The 16,390-nt window shown below is 36.9% G+C and overlaps 1 protein-coding gene across 1 annotated transcript; it reads left to right on the top strand.

Moving 5' to 3' along the window:
• The first annotated feature begins 8,362 nt into the window (after positions 1–8,362).
• Positions 8,363–16,167, top strand: LOC139892059 (flavonol synthase/flavanone 3-hydroxylase-like). Its single transcript, XM_071875091.1, has 3 exons — positions 8,363–8,829; positions 11,004–11,331; positions 15,955–16,167. Exons 1-3 carry the CDS (start codon positions 8,363–8,365, stop codon positions 16,165–16,167), a joined length of 1,008 nt encoding a protein of 335 aa, XP_071731192.1.
• The last annotated feature ends 223 nt before the right edge of the window (positions 16,168–16,390 follow it).

The raw sequence follows: 16,390 nt of genomic DNA on the forward strand, positions 1-16,390 counted from the left end.
TTCCATTAGGAATGTCACCCATAACAATAATATGCACAACACGATGCAATTAACAAACCCAAACTCAATCGGCACATGCTAAATAATCAAAGGACATATTTATTAAAATGAAAAGTACCTTAACTTCTTCTCGCCACACCCATCCCCGCTAACTCGGGACACTCCGACTTACGATGTCCTTCTTCTTGGCAATTGAAGCACACCATGCCATCACCCTTTGGCACCGAACATTCCCAAGAATTGTTACCCCTCACGCCACAATTATAACACCTAGACGCACTAGAATCCGATATACTCTTCCGTATACCACCCGTGCTCATACTTGCACCCTTAGTCCTCTTACTTGGAGCACCATACGAAACAACTCTTTTCTTACTTGAAGGTTCACCAACTTTCAAGTGTGAATACGATTCGAAACCCCTAGCCATCGCAAATAACTCCGCAAACGAGTTCACTTGACCAAGACTAATCTTGCTCCACAATTCATCATTCAAAGTTCGATAGAAATCTCCCATCATCAAACTATCTCGACCTTTATACTCCGGGCAAAAACGAGCCTTCGCCATAAATGTCGTCTTGAGAGTATTCAAATCCATAGAACCCTGTTGCAAATTTCGCAACTCATTACAAAAATCCGACAAGTCGACTCCAGTCCAAAACTCTTCGAAGAATTCCTCCTTAAATTCGTCCCACGATAACGCCATAAATGGTTCACCACCGACAAGATCAATCTTACCATCCAACCAATCCTTCGCCCTACCCCGCAACAAGCTAGTAGCGAGTCTTGTCCTCTTCTCGGGAGGGAATTCAATAGTGCAAAAACACCCTTCGACATCCGAGATCCATGTTGTGCTAACCAAAGGATCCGATTTCCCATCATACATCGGAGGTTTAGTCCTCATGAAGCTCTTATGATAATGCTCCATTTCACTACTACTACGAGATTGGGAATACTTCCTATCCATTTCTTCTCGAAACGCACACATTTGCTCAGTAACGGCGACCGCAACTCTAGCGTTAAACTCAACGTCATTCGTCTCGATCCCATTTCTCGTTGCCATTCTAAAGAATGCAAAGCGATTAGATCATGAACGTATAAAACCACATGCACAACACCGCCCCATCTTGCTCGACACTCGTCATACATCAGTTGTAGACACGATCTGCACCCGTAATATGGTTTACAATTCTTTATTACGCATGCACTTCGTACCAACTCATTAGTACAACGACCATTTCGCTCGATGGTGTTTGCAAACGCAAACATAAACAAAACATAACGCAATAATATATTAATAACATCTGCATATTAATATAACCGTTAGTCCACCTACAAATTAAGGCACTAACCAAATTCCCATTCCGACCCGTAATCCTACAAGTCCCGCAACAAATTAAGCACACACAAAATCCTAAGTCTAGGCACCTATCTCAAGTCACCTAAATCCCTTAGACCATGCTCTGATACCACTTGTAACAACCCAACCCGAATTTAAACCGGCTCATAAATTTTTTTTCTTCATAATACATCAATATCAGTAACATTTAGGTCCCAATTATGTTTCCAAAACATCTTTAATGCAATAGTAAGATTAATAAACTTTAAAACGTTTAATACATAAGTTAAATATCCAAACGAGTATACACGACCCGACTATTTTAATGTCCAACAAAACCGAGCATGATGATTGGGGATACGCTACCCAGTCCTAATAAATCTAAAAGCTCATCTTCTAAAGCAAATTACGCGAGTCCACTAGTCCCCACGCTTACCCGAGCTACCGCCTCCATGCAAATCTATAAAAATGTAAACAACGAGAGGGTAAGCTAACGCTTAGTGAGTGAAAGTATACTACATACATATATATGCATAAAATGGACACGCCACGTGATAATAAACAAATAGCCCATACCGGAGCATCCATGCATAAAGGCAAGCTAATCTAAGCATACCGTACGATCACTATGTAACAAACTAAGGACATCAACAATATAAGTACACCAACGACGATGTGTACAATGCCAATAAGCTACACTCGGAGGGTTAGCTACATCACAACAATACAACAATACACATATAACAAAGCGTAAACCGCCCAAGGTTAACCCCTTAACCCAATACCGAAAGTCAATTACCAAAATGAAGATTGGCCGAACTATACGAACCTTAGTAGATCCGCATCCACATGAGACTACTATCTTCAATACCACATCAACATCGAGGTTGGCTGAACTACATGAGCCTTAGTGAATCCGCATCCACACGAGATTACTACCTCAATAAGATGACCGAACTACACGCATCATCGTGAATCCGCATCCACACGTGATTCACTTCCCAAATCAAAACCCACCTCATCGGGGTTACTCAACCGCACTCAATACCAACCCTTTGCCACTGAGGTTATATAATCCACATCACAAGCACATGTGATAACGTACACACAAAGTGTGCACCTCGCCAAAGGTGGTAAACCAAAACGCACAACCGTGCCCATTGGACCTATACACAAGTCCATCAAATTCACCTATAGGTGAAATGAGTTCTATAGCCGAGAATCACTTCACTCGACCCGCACCCATCCTACACATACATATGCACATAGTATATTAACACTCACCTTGAAGTCTTGATGGATGCCAACCCAAAATCCGTAATCGCCAATGGAACGTACCTATTCCATTAATCACATAACAAACAACACAATTAGGGTGGATTTACAAACCAACCCAAATCGACAACTAGTGCAAATTCGACCCAAAAGCACTTCCAAGCACAAACCGCGCCCAAAATAACTAATAATCACTAACACAAGTGAGAATGGTCCAAATGCACCAATCAAACCCAATAATAAGTGTTAAACACCAAACTTGCCCATTTTGACACCTAAAACCTAACTTTGACCCATTTCAAAATTAGTCAATCCAAAGGAACACAAATGGATTCCATTGCTTCAATAATCACTAAATACTAGTGATTACGTTCATTTGTAAGCATTAAACTTGCTTAATTAGTTTACCAAACCAAAATCCGCCTTCAACACCTTTAAACCCGAATCCTAGTTATTATCTTCCATTAACAACTAGCGGGGTTCCATTGATGAACTCACAATAAAAAACCCCTAAAATATGAACATGAACACAAACACAAAATTTGGATTTAGAGCTTACCGCTAGTATCACCTTGTAGTTAAGAACGAGGAGAATAATGTTGCCTCTTACGCTTTCGATCGAATCCCGCTTCTTCCTTTCCAAAATCCCTCTTGAAAGATTGGAAGTGTTTGAGTTTTGAGAGAAAATGAAGAAGAAAAGGAAAATGAATTAAGAGAAATGAGATGAGTGGATGGGATTTAAGATCCCAAATCTGGCACACACGCGAAATAACCAAAATGACCAAAATGCCCCTAAAAACCCTTAAAACTACGAAATCTGGAACCAGCTCGCCAGAGGTGCCGCGCCGCAGCCGTCTTCCTCGCGCCGCGACATACAACGCGGTCTGGTATCTTGTTTACCTGCCTTCTGAACCTGAATTGCTTGAAACGCCGCGTCGCGGCTCCCCAGGTCGCACCGCGACCCACTACGGGTTTCTGACCATTTCTCGCGTACTTGAACTTCAACACACGAACATGACTCAAACCCTTCATACACTAGTCGTACATACCCGATACACCTATAGATCATATACGGGGAAAACAAGGTGTTACAGCGTGTTACGTTTAGACATTGTACGGCTTCCAAAATACACTTGTATTTTATATTTGAATTTTTTTGTCTTTCATATAGATGGATTTATGCAATTGAGATAAACCATTTTGTATGTCATGACATTTAAGAGATATCGTATTTTTGCCTTGATGCCCTCTAGCCTACGCTGGCTGATCCCTTGTATCTATAATGTTGATACAAGAGCCTCTACCATCGGGGGCATAAAAATGCATTACCTTATGTGGGTAGGTAAGAATGCAATGTTCTACATTCGTAACGCGTATCGTTTTGCGTGTAGGAAAAAGAGAATATATCATTGAGATTGAACTGCTGCACTTACAATATTTTTGTGTAACATTTTCGTATGGATAGGGTGATCAAGCCTATCCAGAAAACTACAAAAAATTGCACTGTGCTTATTTGAATTGATGAAATAAAAAATATTTTTAACAAACTGCACTGCACGATTCATGTTAACAGTATGTTCTATGTGCAGCGTCTTACGCTATGCCTCTAATGTTCCCACATTTTGTGCGTTTTGAAATACCCATTCACATCATTTCTGTTGAAAAACTGTCTTGATGGTCCTCCGCTGAAAAAGTTCTCCTGTGCCTCATAGACAATTGACATTTCTCTTACTGGTCCCACATACTCAGAGTGCGCCACAGCTATGCCATTTCAGAGTGCGCCACAGCTATGCCATTTGGAGTTGGGAATCTTAATTTTGCATGTGGGGTTGATGAAATTGCCCCAATTTTTCGAAGTGTTCTTCTTCCAAATAAAGCATTAAACCTTTTTCTGCCATCAAGTACCGTGAAATCCATAATTCTGTTCGAACCAGAGGGTGTGCTCCAAGCATTACATCTAATTTGATCTTACTAAATGCACTTATTGATTCTCCCGTAATACCAGCAATCTTCAAGTTTGTGTAGTGTAATATGTCCTTAACACTGAACGGATAATCTCTGAAACAATCTAAATATAAGATTTCTGCCTCACTACCTGTATTAGTATAGATTCTAGTAATGTGCTTGTTTGCTATTACAGCTGAGATAACCCCAGGCTCCTCTGACAGTCGCCAATTTGGGATAGTGTGAAATGTAATAGGAGCATACATCCATTTCTCCGTCTTGCGTTCTCCGTCTGACTCATACTCGTTCCCCTCATTCCAAATAACCTTGATGTGTTTTTCAGGGGTTGGATCCCTTTCATCTTTTCTCTCCTCTCTTCTATTCCAATCACGCCGTCCACCGTGACGCACCCTTCCTTGCCAAGCAAAACGCTTATTTGGATCATTCCTCCTGTATTGCTTTCCTGGTAATAAGTGGTTCAGTTCTCCTGCTTTGATCTTAGTAATAATCTCCCTCATCAATGACTTACAGTTTTCAGTGTCATGTCCGTATGCCTCGTGGAAATCACACCACCTATCACTCTGTGGTCCTTGTCGTTCCTCCATTTGTGGTGGAGGATTAAAGGTTTCCTTAATAGGCTCAGTGAATAAGATCTCTTTTGAAGTTTTTGTTAAAGCCATGATGAGTGGATGTCTGTCTAATGGTTTTCGATAATGGTAATTGTCAATTGGGTGATTATTGCCCCGCTAACCATGTTGTTGTCTTTGGTAACTTTTGTCAAACTCACGTTGCCTCTGATAATTTTCATTCGTGTTCCGTCCTCCGCTCTGCTACCTATAATTTCTCTGGTAATTATCAACTCTTGGACGCCCCATCTCACCAGCCCTTAAATGCTTTTGTGAAACAACCAATGCTTGGTGCAATATTTTTGGGACATCATACCTCAACGCGTGAATCAAGCTTGCAAAGCGGCGCTGATCAAGACAGAAAATGAAACCTGAAACAAGCTGAGATTCTGGTATATCAGGTATTTTCTGACACTCAATATGTAACGCTTCATGAAATTGCTTAAAGATTCATTTTGATGCATAGTAATCTCGTGTGCATCCAAATGAGATAATGTACAGCTCCTCAAGCTTTGGTGTTGCATGACAAACTTTGCCCTTATATCAAGGAAATTGGTAATACTTTTGGGCAGAAGACTTGCAAACCACTCTCGTGCCATTTTATGCAGCACCATAGGAAACATATGACATGCAGTTTCATCTTCCCAATGCCGCAATCACATAACGCCTTCAAACATAGTAAGAAAATCTTCTGGATCCGTTGTTCCATCATAAAAGCCAATTGACGGAATCCCCAAATTTCTTGGTAATGGATATTCTGCAATTCGAATGATAAAGCATTGAGTTGACTCTGCCATTACTGGCGGTTTGTTAGCTTCATCTCATGTAATCAAGGCAAACAAATTATCCACAGCTGTTGCACAGATAGTGGGTTGTGCTAACTTCTGCTTGTATTGATGGCGCCGTTTTGGCTAAAATTTCATCTAACAACTTTCCTTCCATTTCTTCAGTCATAAAGAATTGCTCTTCTTCGTCCCCATAATCCCATTCATTATCCACAAAACCTCCATCATTACGTTCTTGCTCAGCATCATCCACCAAAGTATTCAATTGATTAAACAGATTAAACAATTGTTGTTTTGAAATTGACTTTCCTTTGCTCATATGCTTTGCATTCACATCAGTTGTTCGCTTAAAAGAAACATTGTGCGTTCCTCGTCTAGCTTTCCACATTCCTCTACTTGAATTTTAAAACAATGGTTTCTTCAATCGCGGTATAGTTTCATTCATTTTCTCTTCTGCTACACCAGTATTGGGTTGATCTTCTTCTTCGATTGAAGTTTCTTCTAAGGTTAATTAATCCACTGGTATATTCTCAATGAGAGTTTCAGTTACTGGTTCAAGTGCTGCTCGTGTTGAAATTGTGTCAGTTTCCTTTGTGCTCTTGGTATTCTTGTTGGTCATTGAAACGGATGGCGCCATATGTTGGTACGATTTTCTGTATAGCGGGTGTAAGGTACCAGTACAGAACAATATCCGCCTAGCGTAGAGTGATTGTATGTTGATTGATGTTTGCCCTTAGGAAATAATCCCTGCAGACCCGGAACACGGATGAGAGATCCGTGGGGTGGCCTCAATCAATATGTGGATCAATCTGTAATTGATCCGTGAAGCGTTCTGCTGCTAAGCGGTTAATGTGCTTTTAGAGTGAGAAAGAACTGTGTGAGAGAGAAAGTGTACTTCTCTCTGACTAAAGTTCAGATGTGAAATGTGGTGACCCATGGGGTCTATTTATAGGCGTAGAATGTTCGAAATTCTCGGGAACACGTGTCAAACGCTGATTAATTCAGTTATGCGATATATCCGGAAGGTCGGTGGCGTGTGCTGACGTGGCTGCGTGCCGCTCACGCGCTTAGTAAAAGGGCTTAAGCATTGAAGGTGCCTGCAGGGCTTACGCATGACGCTGAGCGGCCTGCTGTACGCTGGGCGGAAAATGCTGAAAAACCGCCAAATATTGTTATCTTTTGTGCTCTTTGATCTATTTTTCTGTATAACAATGATACTTTTATGCGTGTATCCCCTAGGATACACCATTAAACCGCATAGAAAATGTCGGGGCGGGTAAACGTCAAGTATTGTAGCGCACCGGCTAAGCTTCGAAACTCAGCGGGATCGGAACAGGATGGGCCTGTGTTGTGGCTCAATTTGGCATTTGTGTCTACGGGTGTTTTGACAGAGTTACAAGATGTCATATCGACACGAGCAATAATTTCTTACACATGTATAATATACTATCGGCTAATAGTCATAATGTTATTAGAGCATTTCAATGTAATTAGCTTTTCATTTCCTACAAACATATATATTAAGATAGGAAAGATATTAGGGCATTTCAACGTAATTAGCTTTTCATTTCCTACAAACATATAGATTAAGATAGGAAAGATCGAAATAGAGGAATAGATTAGTGTAGCGTCCGTTGCCCGATATGTGATGATGAGTTGGAATCGGTTGATCGCTCGCTCTTCTCGTGTAAACTTGCTCAAGATGTTTGGTTGCGAGTTTTCAAATGTTGAAACATGAGACATTCTATTTCGATTAGTAATAGTGACGTGCTCAAGATGGTAGATATCAATGGTAGTTCAAGATTGAGAAAGCTAATGTGGCAAGCGGTTCGATGGATAAGTGCGTATCTAATTTGAAAAAATCGGAACTCTATGATTTTTCACAATAAAACAAGGAACCCTCCGGTTGCTCTAAATAAAATATAAACTTTATCCTTTGATTGGATCGTGAATAGGTCGAAAGGAAGAAACTTAGATTGGCAAATTTGGATCAAGTATCCCGCATCTTACTTAGACATTGCATAATCGTTAAATAATTCGGGTTGCATCTTTTGCACCCCTTCTTGTGTGTGTGTTCATGTTTGTTTGTAACTCGTGTATCTTGTGACTTTCGATTCGTGATAGTAAATTCTGCTTTTTGAAAAAAAAAAAAAAAAAATCGAATGGTAATTAAAATTTCGAGATTGGCAACCTTGATTGGCAAACGATATAAGTATTAGAAAGGAAAAAAAAAAAAAAAAAAAAAAAAGATGCTCAAATATAAATAAAATATATACATATGCTACGGAGTATTTTAGTACGTTAATGTACATAGTATAAGGGGGGTAAGTAAGGAAAAAGTATCAATATAAAGAAGAAATAAAGCATGCAAAAGCACAAACAAAACAATAACCAAATGGAGACCGTGAGAGTTCAAGATATAGCCACACTCTCAAACCTAAAAGGCAGTATCCCAGATGATTACATTAGATTAGAAAATGAACAACCAGAAACGACAACCATCAAAGGCGTTGTTCTCAAAGTTCCCGTGATCGATCTTAGTGACCCAGATCACCAATTTGTACTGGCTTCCGTCTCTGAAGCCAGCAAAGATTGGGGGATCTTTCAAGTGGTGAACCATGGGATACCAAATGAACTCATAAGTAAGTTACAAAAAGTTGGTAAAGAGTTCTTTGAGTTACCACAAGATGAAAAAGAGGTACTTGCAAAACCAATTGGGTATGAAGGTGTTGAAGGGTATGGATCAAAACTTCAAAAAGAAGTTGAAGGGAAGAAAGGGTGGGTTGATCATCTTTTTCATAGGGTTTGGCCACCTTCTCTCATTAACTATAAATTTTGGCCTAAGAACCCCCCTTCCTACAGGTTAAGTTTCATCTACCTTCATTACTCTGTCTTTCGTTTATTTTATTGGTCATGATATATCTATAATCAAACTTGATAAATTAATCAACTTATACTTTATACTATGTATAATTTGTTAATGCATATTATTGATATTGATATAATTATCAATCGGAACAACAGAGATTTCATATCCTAGTTACATTCATACATGCATAATTTTTGAATAAAGTTACTAAAAATAGTTATTGAATTGAATTTAAACTAAAAGATTACAATAGATGCTTTTATTCATATCCATATTGTTATTTTGTTGTGTTATTATTATTATTATTATTATTATTATTATTATTATTATTATTATTATTATTATTATTATTATTATTATTATTATAAATTATTAGCATTTGATAGATTATTCAACCCCGAGCAATCTTAGTTATTTGTGGGGGTTCGGTCTGCTAGCTAGTACTCCCTCCGTCCCAATTTAATAGTCCACAGACAAAAGGGCACACAGTTTTAGGAAATCACACTAACTTCATTTATCCACCAATGAAATATCTTCTCTCTCCAGATCCACCAATCAAATATCATATTTCCTTTCTATTTATGAAAGTGGACTATTAATTTGGGACATTCTAAAATGAAAAAACAGGACTATCTAATTGGGACGGAGGTATTATTTGTTTAGTCATTTAGATAGTGACTAATGTTTTGATTTTTTTATTCCCTTTCATTTCGTTCTTATCATTACATGGGAAATTGGGTTGAGCTACTTCAACTGAATAAATTGTTTTAGTAGTGAAAACCGTTCCTACTCGAGAATAATAGTCATGAAGTGAAGCGTTTTTTAAATTTTTCTTTAAAAATATATTAAGTTGATAATAATAATAATAATAATAATAATAATAATAATAATAATAATAATAATAATAATAATAATAATAATAATAATAATAATAATAATAATAATAATAATAATAATAATAATAATAATTTGATATTCATTTCATTCATTTCATAATCACAATAATAATGTATTATTATTAAATAATAATGTATTATTATTATTATTATTATTATTATTATTATTATTATTATTATTATTATTATTATTATTATTATTATTATTATTATTATTATTATTATTATTATTATTATTATTATTATTATTATTATATATCCTATTAATTTACGTCTTTCTATACCATCTAACAAGAAACAAGCTAAGAAAGAAACACTCTTTAATAACCCACCGCAATACGTGGTCATCCGATCCTCGTTTAGGACAGATAAATGAGGTATGAAGCTAAGGAAATCCAAAAAAAGATGTACTGATAAAATGTACTCCGATAATTTAATCTATGTATAAGATAAAATGTTCTGTAAAGAAAAAAAAATTAGAAAGAATACACGAAATTCATGTAAGATTCATTATATATTTGCTCACGAATTATAACTATTTTTATTTTAATGCATTTTTCGTATTGATATTTGTATTGGTATTATTCGATTGAGATTTATAACAGATCCATTACCAGATCAAATATAAATATAAATATAAATATAAATATAAATGTCATTTGAAAAAAACAAAATAAAAGAATTTCCGCATAGGGAGATGATATTGCCAACATTAAATTTACTTCCTCCACCAAAATTATCTAAACTACCCTTAATGAATGTCTTACACAAAACTTGTAAAACTTTTTATAATAATTTATTAAAGGGTATTCTGGAAAATAAACATCAAAATATGGTGGAAGAAGTAAATTTGATGTTGGCAATATCATCTCCCGTTGGGATATAGGATTGAGAATGAGTCAATGAGTCTTGATAATTTTTCCATAATATGAAAATTAGGAATTTAGGACATGGGCTAATGATATTTCAATCTTAATATTTCATAGATGCACAAAATCTATGTAATGTAATGTAATAAATATTTATATTTATATTTATATTATATTTTATGCAAAAATAATTGGACTTTACGTAGATTTATTAGATCTTCAAGTAATAAGGAAATACTAGAGGATGAACAGAGTACCTTTTTTTTTTCTTCCATTTTTTCCATAAACTCATTATAACACAGTTTTTATAACCAGCCACTTATAGTTTCTCACTCGATCGTTTTACTAAATCGCACTCTATCAAGTTCATAAATATTTTTGCATATGAATCGAATTACACAGAAAAATAAACGAGGAGTACACTCAAAGCATAGTACCGGTAGCAAACAAGTTATTCGGGTTGTTATCAGAAGGTCTTGGACTAGAAGAGGTTGAACTTAAACAAGGATTAGGTGGTGAAGAGTTGGTCTATTTGATGAAAATAAATTACTACCCACCATGCCCATGCCCTGAACTTGCTCTAGGGGTTGTACCACATACTGATATGTCTGCAATCACCATACTTGTTCCAAATGAAGTTCAAGGTCTACAAGTATTTAAAAATGATCATTGGTATGATGTTGCATATATCCCTAATGCTCTCATTATCCACATTGGTGACCAACTTGAGGTATATCTAACTCATCAACTTTTTCATGGGATACATCTGAGGTTATTACCAAAATGTATCCTTTTGTATTAGTACGCCACCCATATTTTAAAACGATTTATAGGCCACTTGTGTATGAATACGATTTTATAGGACAAAAAAATGTATTTTCTCCATACATACCATATTCGACTAAAAAACTCTGTAAAAATGTAAAATGATACAAATACTCTTATATTTGAAGAAACTAACATTATACATACAATTACAATTTACAATTAATACAACAACAAACTCAATACCAGTGGCGGAACTTGAAGTTCACGGTTAGGGGGTAGAAACCCTATTGAAAATTCAAAAATTTCAACTGTAACATGTGTTAATATATACATACAGATGATTACAAGTGATACAAGTGCTAAACATGTGTTAATATTTTCTACATAACACTATATACAAAACATAACTTGCAACAAGAAGTTAAAAAGAAAATGATGAATTTATTTTGGGACATGATTTGGGTATATATAAATATGAAAGGAGCATGTTTGGATCTTGACATGAGATGTGTTTTGGTAAAGAAAAAGTGACAGGAAGCTTGAATCTTCAAAAAACATATTGTACTTTTCTGGGTTGGATATCGGACCATTGCCCGCTTATACTTCGTGACAAGCTAATTGATTATGGCCCCAAGCCTTTTAAAGTTTTCGACGAATGGCTTGACAAAGATGGAATAGAAGAAAAAGTTCGCGAAGCATGGTTGAAACCGGTTAAAGGCTATAAAAAAGACTGTATCTTTAGGGACAAAATGAAAAATGTCAAAAATGCATTGAAGGCTTGGAGCCATTGCTGTTTTGGCAAGTTAGACTGCGAAATCAGAGAGTTGAAAAAGGAGGCTACTAATTTGGAATTAAAGGCAGAAGCACAAATGCTAAACGACAATGAACGCCTTGAATGGTTGGAATGTAGAAGAAGGTGGATCGACAAAGAACGTATTAAAGCGAATATGCTCAAACAGAAGGCACGGTCCCGGTGGATCTTAGAAGGCGACGAAAATTCCAAATATTTTCACGCCTCCATTCGTCGAAGGTACAACAAATGTAATATTCGTGGTTTAAACATAAATGGGGTGTGGAACGAGAATCCGGCCGAGGTAAAGAATGAGGTTTTTAGGCATTTTGAAAAGAGTTTTATGGCTCAAAATTGTAACAGACCCATGATGCTCAATTTTGATGCATCTGATCTACGATGTGGCCGGCTACAAGAAGATGATATTGCGATGCTTGAGGATAGATTCAGTGAGTCAGAGGTTTGGTCAGCTGTTAAAGATTGCGGTAGCTCAAAGGCGCCCGGCCCAGATGGTTTCAACCTTAGGTTTTTTAAAAAATTCTGGGATATTATTAAGTTCGATCTAGTTGAAGCTATTTCTGATTTTTGGGTAAAAGGGAATATATCGGCCGGGTGTAATGCGTCTTTCATCACGTTGGTTCCAAAAAAATCGGATCCGATTCTCCTTAACGATTACCGACCGATAAGCCTCATTGGGAGTTTCTATAAAATTGTGTCAAAACTTCTTTCAAACCGCCTTAGGAGAGTAGCTTCTAAACTTGTGGGTTATGAGCAAAGTGGTTTTTTAAAAGGTAGAAATATTATTGACGGTGCCCTGATCGCTAATGAGACGATTGATTACCTTAGGAAAAAGAAAATGAAAAGTTTTGTTTTTAAAGTGGACTTCGAGAAGGCATTTGATTGTTTGAGTTGGGACTTTTTGATGGAAATAATGAGTCTTATGGGTTTTGGTTCGAAATGGAAAAACTGGATTCTCGAGTGCCTAAAATCTGCGAGTATATCGGTTCTTGTTAACGGCTCTCCCACTAAAGAGTTCAAAATTGGTAGGGGAGTTCGTCAAGGAGACCCGTTATCACCTTTCTTGTTTATTCTAGCTGCGGAGGGACTCAACTTGCTCGTTAAAGCTGCGGTCAGGAACAGCCTATTCGATGGTGTTCATGTCGGCAAAGATAAGGTAACTATATCTCACCTACAATATGCCGACGACACTATTTTTTTCGGGACTTGGAGGAAGGAAAATATTGATAATCTTATGTCGCTCCTCAAGTGCTTTGAGTTAACATCCGGATTGAAAGTTAACTATAATAAAAGTAATTTATTCGGGATTGGGGTGGATAAAACTAGTGTTGAAAGCATGGCAGGCTCTTTCGGGTGTAATGTCGGGTCATTACCGATCATCTACCTTGGGCTCCCGATCGGTGCAAAAATGAGTTAATATAGTAGTTGGAAACCGGTTGTCGATAAATTTGAGAAAAGGTTATCGGATTGGAAGGCGCGTACGGTGTCGTTTGGTGGACGTTCGACTCTCGTAAATTCGGTGTTAGATAGTTTACCGTTGTACTAATTCTCGCTCTTCCGTGCTCCGCAATGTGTGATAAATAAACTCGAGAGTGTAAGAAGGTCTTTTTTTTGGGGCGGGTCGGGATGTGAGTCAAAAATGGCTTGGGTTAAATGGGATGAGGTAATCATTCCTTTCGAGGACGGGGGCCTCAATTTTGGGTCTTTAAAAAACAAAAACTTGGCTTTGATCGGCAAGTGGTGGTGGAGGTTTAAAACCGAATCTACTTCCTTGTGGGTCAAAGTTATTTCGAGTATTTATGGGGATACGGGTCTTATGGGTTCGGGGAATTCTTCTTTTTCACATCTAAATAATACTACTTGGCTAAATATTGTTCGTGTGGGAGAATGTATAGATTCTCTTGGCTTAAATTCCAGGGATTCTTTTTTCAAGAAAGTTGGCAACGGTAGTTCCACTTCCTTTTGGAATGATCCGTGGCTAATTGATGGTGCCTTAAGCGAAAAATTCAACAAGCTTGTGAGATTAGAGACAAAAATAAACTCTAAAGTGTGTGAAAGGCTTTCGTGGGATGGAACAAAGTGCAACTTGACATGCGAATGGTCTCGACAACCAAGGGGTAGAGTAACCAGTGAACTTTCGGAGCTTCTGACGTTGCTGGATCAGTTTACTCTCAAGACGAATAGTGATGATGCATGGACCTGGAAACTTTGCCAAAACGGTACATTTTCGACCAAAAAACTTACTGCTATTATTAACCAGAAAACTATGCACGCTAGCAACAACAGAATTGAGACGTTTCGGAATAGCCTTGTGCCGAAAAAGGTAGAAGTTTTTGTGTGGAGAGCGAGACGTCGTCGTATCCCGGTCTTAGAGGAGTTAGACAAGCGAGGTATTGACCTCCATTCCGTTCGTTGTCCCTTATGCGACGGCGGAATTGAGTCGGTTGAGCACTCGCTTGTCTTATGCCCGAAAGTGCATGAAATATGGGCAAAGGTTTACAATTGGTGGGGTTTGGGTAATGTAACAAATCTGAGTATAAGCGAAGTATTCTGTGGCAATGCTAATAAGACGATGTCGGAAGTGGGTGCGAAGATATGGCAAGCGGTTGAATGGATATGTGGATACCTATTATGGAAGAATCGTAATTTAAAAATTTTTAAAAATAAATATTGGACTCCTGCGGTTGCCCTTAGTGAAATTCAAGTCGTAACTTATGATTGGGTCGCGAAGCGTTGCAAGTCGAAGAACATTGATTGGCATAATTGGTTCAACAATCCTCAGATTTTTCTTTAGTACAAGACTAATTTAAGTTACTAACTTAGCAACTTGTATGTATCTTGCCTTGAGACTTATGGTTTTGTAGCTCTTTATGTTGTTGTGAGATTTGGCTAAATGTATTCGAGGACTATTATACTCGCTGTAAACTTTGTGGTAATTCAATAAAAATTTGCCTTTCAAAAAAAAAAAACTTTTCTGGGTTGGATAAACTATGCTCACTCATTTTTACCCATTCAACACTAAAAACATATAAACATATAGTACTAGCTCAAAAGTTTAGGAGGGCTATAGCCCTCTTTTGTCTACACTAAGTTACCCCATTGCTCAATACCACATGAGTGGTGTATGAGGGAGGTGAGATGTAGACAATCGTTCCCCTGTCTGAGAATAGAAACAAGTCATTTCTCCACCCAGAGTGAAAACACTCACAAAAGTAGAGAAAATCATCCCTCTCTCTATTCAACAGATAAGGAGATTGCTTCCGAGCGGACCTCCGGCCAAAAAGTAGGAAATTTCTTTCTTTTTTAAAAAAAAAAAAGTAAGATAAAAATAGCCATAATAAAGAAGGAAAAAAAACTGAGACACCATGAAAAAAAATAATAAAAAAAATAAAAAAAAAATATAAACCATGAAAATGGTAGAATGCAATTTACATTTACAATTAATGTTTATAAGAAATACATATGTATTTTTGTATCATTTTACGTTTTTCCGGTAAGTTATTATGTTGATTTGATATACATGGATCGACTTTTGAATTTGAGTGGCGTAGAAATTTGTTTTGAATACAATTAGACTACAAAAACAAATTAATAAACTTGGTTGGCTCACTTTATATCTTTTTTTTTTTTGTAAAACATGATTTTTGCTACTATGTCAAAGTTGAATCTTTAGGATGCATATTGAGTTCATATTGCCAACAGAGTAATCATTATAGCTGAAAAGAGTCAGTAGAGGTATATTGGGATGTTGGTCATAAAGAACAATTTTGATGGCAGATATTAAGCAATGGGAAATATAAGAGTGTGTATCACAGAACAACTGTGAATAAGGAGAAAACGAGGATGTCTTGGCCAATGTTCTTAGAGCCACCACCAGAAATTGAAGTTGGGCCAGTTCAAAGGCTCATAAGTGAAGAAAATCCACCTAAATTCAAGACAAAGAAGTACAAAGACTATGTCTATTGCAAGCTAAACAAACTTCCTCAATGAAGAACATGTATCCTATCAATAAATAATAAATAAATTAAATATATATCTATTTGTGTATGTAGTGTTCTTTTTGAGTAAATGGAATGTAGTGTTCTTTTTGAGTAAATGGATTACCTCTAACACTTGTGTCTGTCGTGTGTTAATTTACTTGAATTTGAGTAAATGGATTACCTCGGACCCATGGTCTTGTCTTGTTTAACAGTGAGAAATGTTGGATGTGAAG

The sequence above is a fragment of the Rutidosis leptorrhynchoides genome, chromosome 2, assembly GCF_046630445.1.
Source record: "Rutidosis leptorrhynchoides isolate AG116_Rl617_1_P2 chromosome 2, CSIRO_AGI_Rlap_v1, whole genome shotgun sequence".
In the NCBI taxonomy this organism is placed as follows: Eukaryota; Viridiplantae; Streptophyta; class Magnoliopsida; order Asterales; family Asteraceae; genus Rutidosis; species Rutidosis leptorrhynchoides.

Coding starts and splice junctions, on each gene's coding strand:
- LOC139892059 (XM_071875091.1), top strand. CDS start 8,363: ATGGAGACCGTGAGAGTTCAAGATATAGCCACACTCTCAAACCTAAAA. Junction 8,830..11,003: donor AAGAACCCCCCTTCCTACAG/GTTAAGTTTCAT, acceptor CGAATTACACAG/AAAAATAAACGAGGAGTACA. Junction 11,332..15,954: donor ACATTGGTGACCAACTTGAG/GTATATCTAACT, acceptor TTTTGATGGCAG/ATATTAAGCAATGGGAAATA.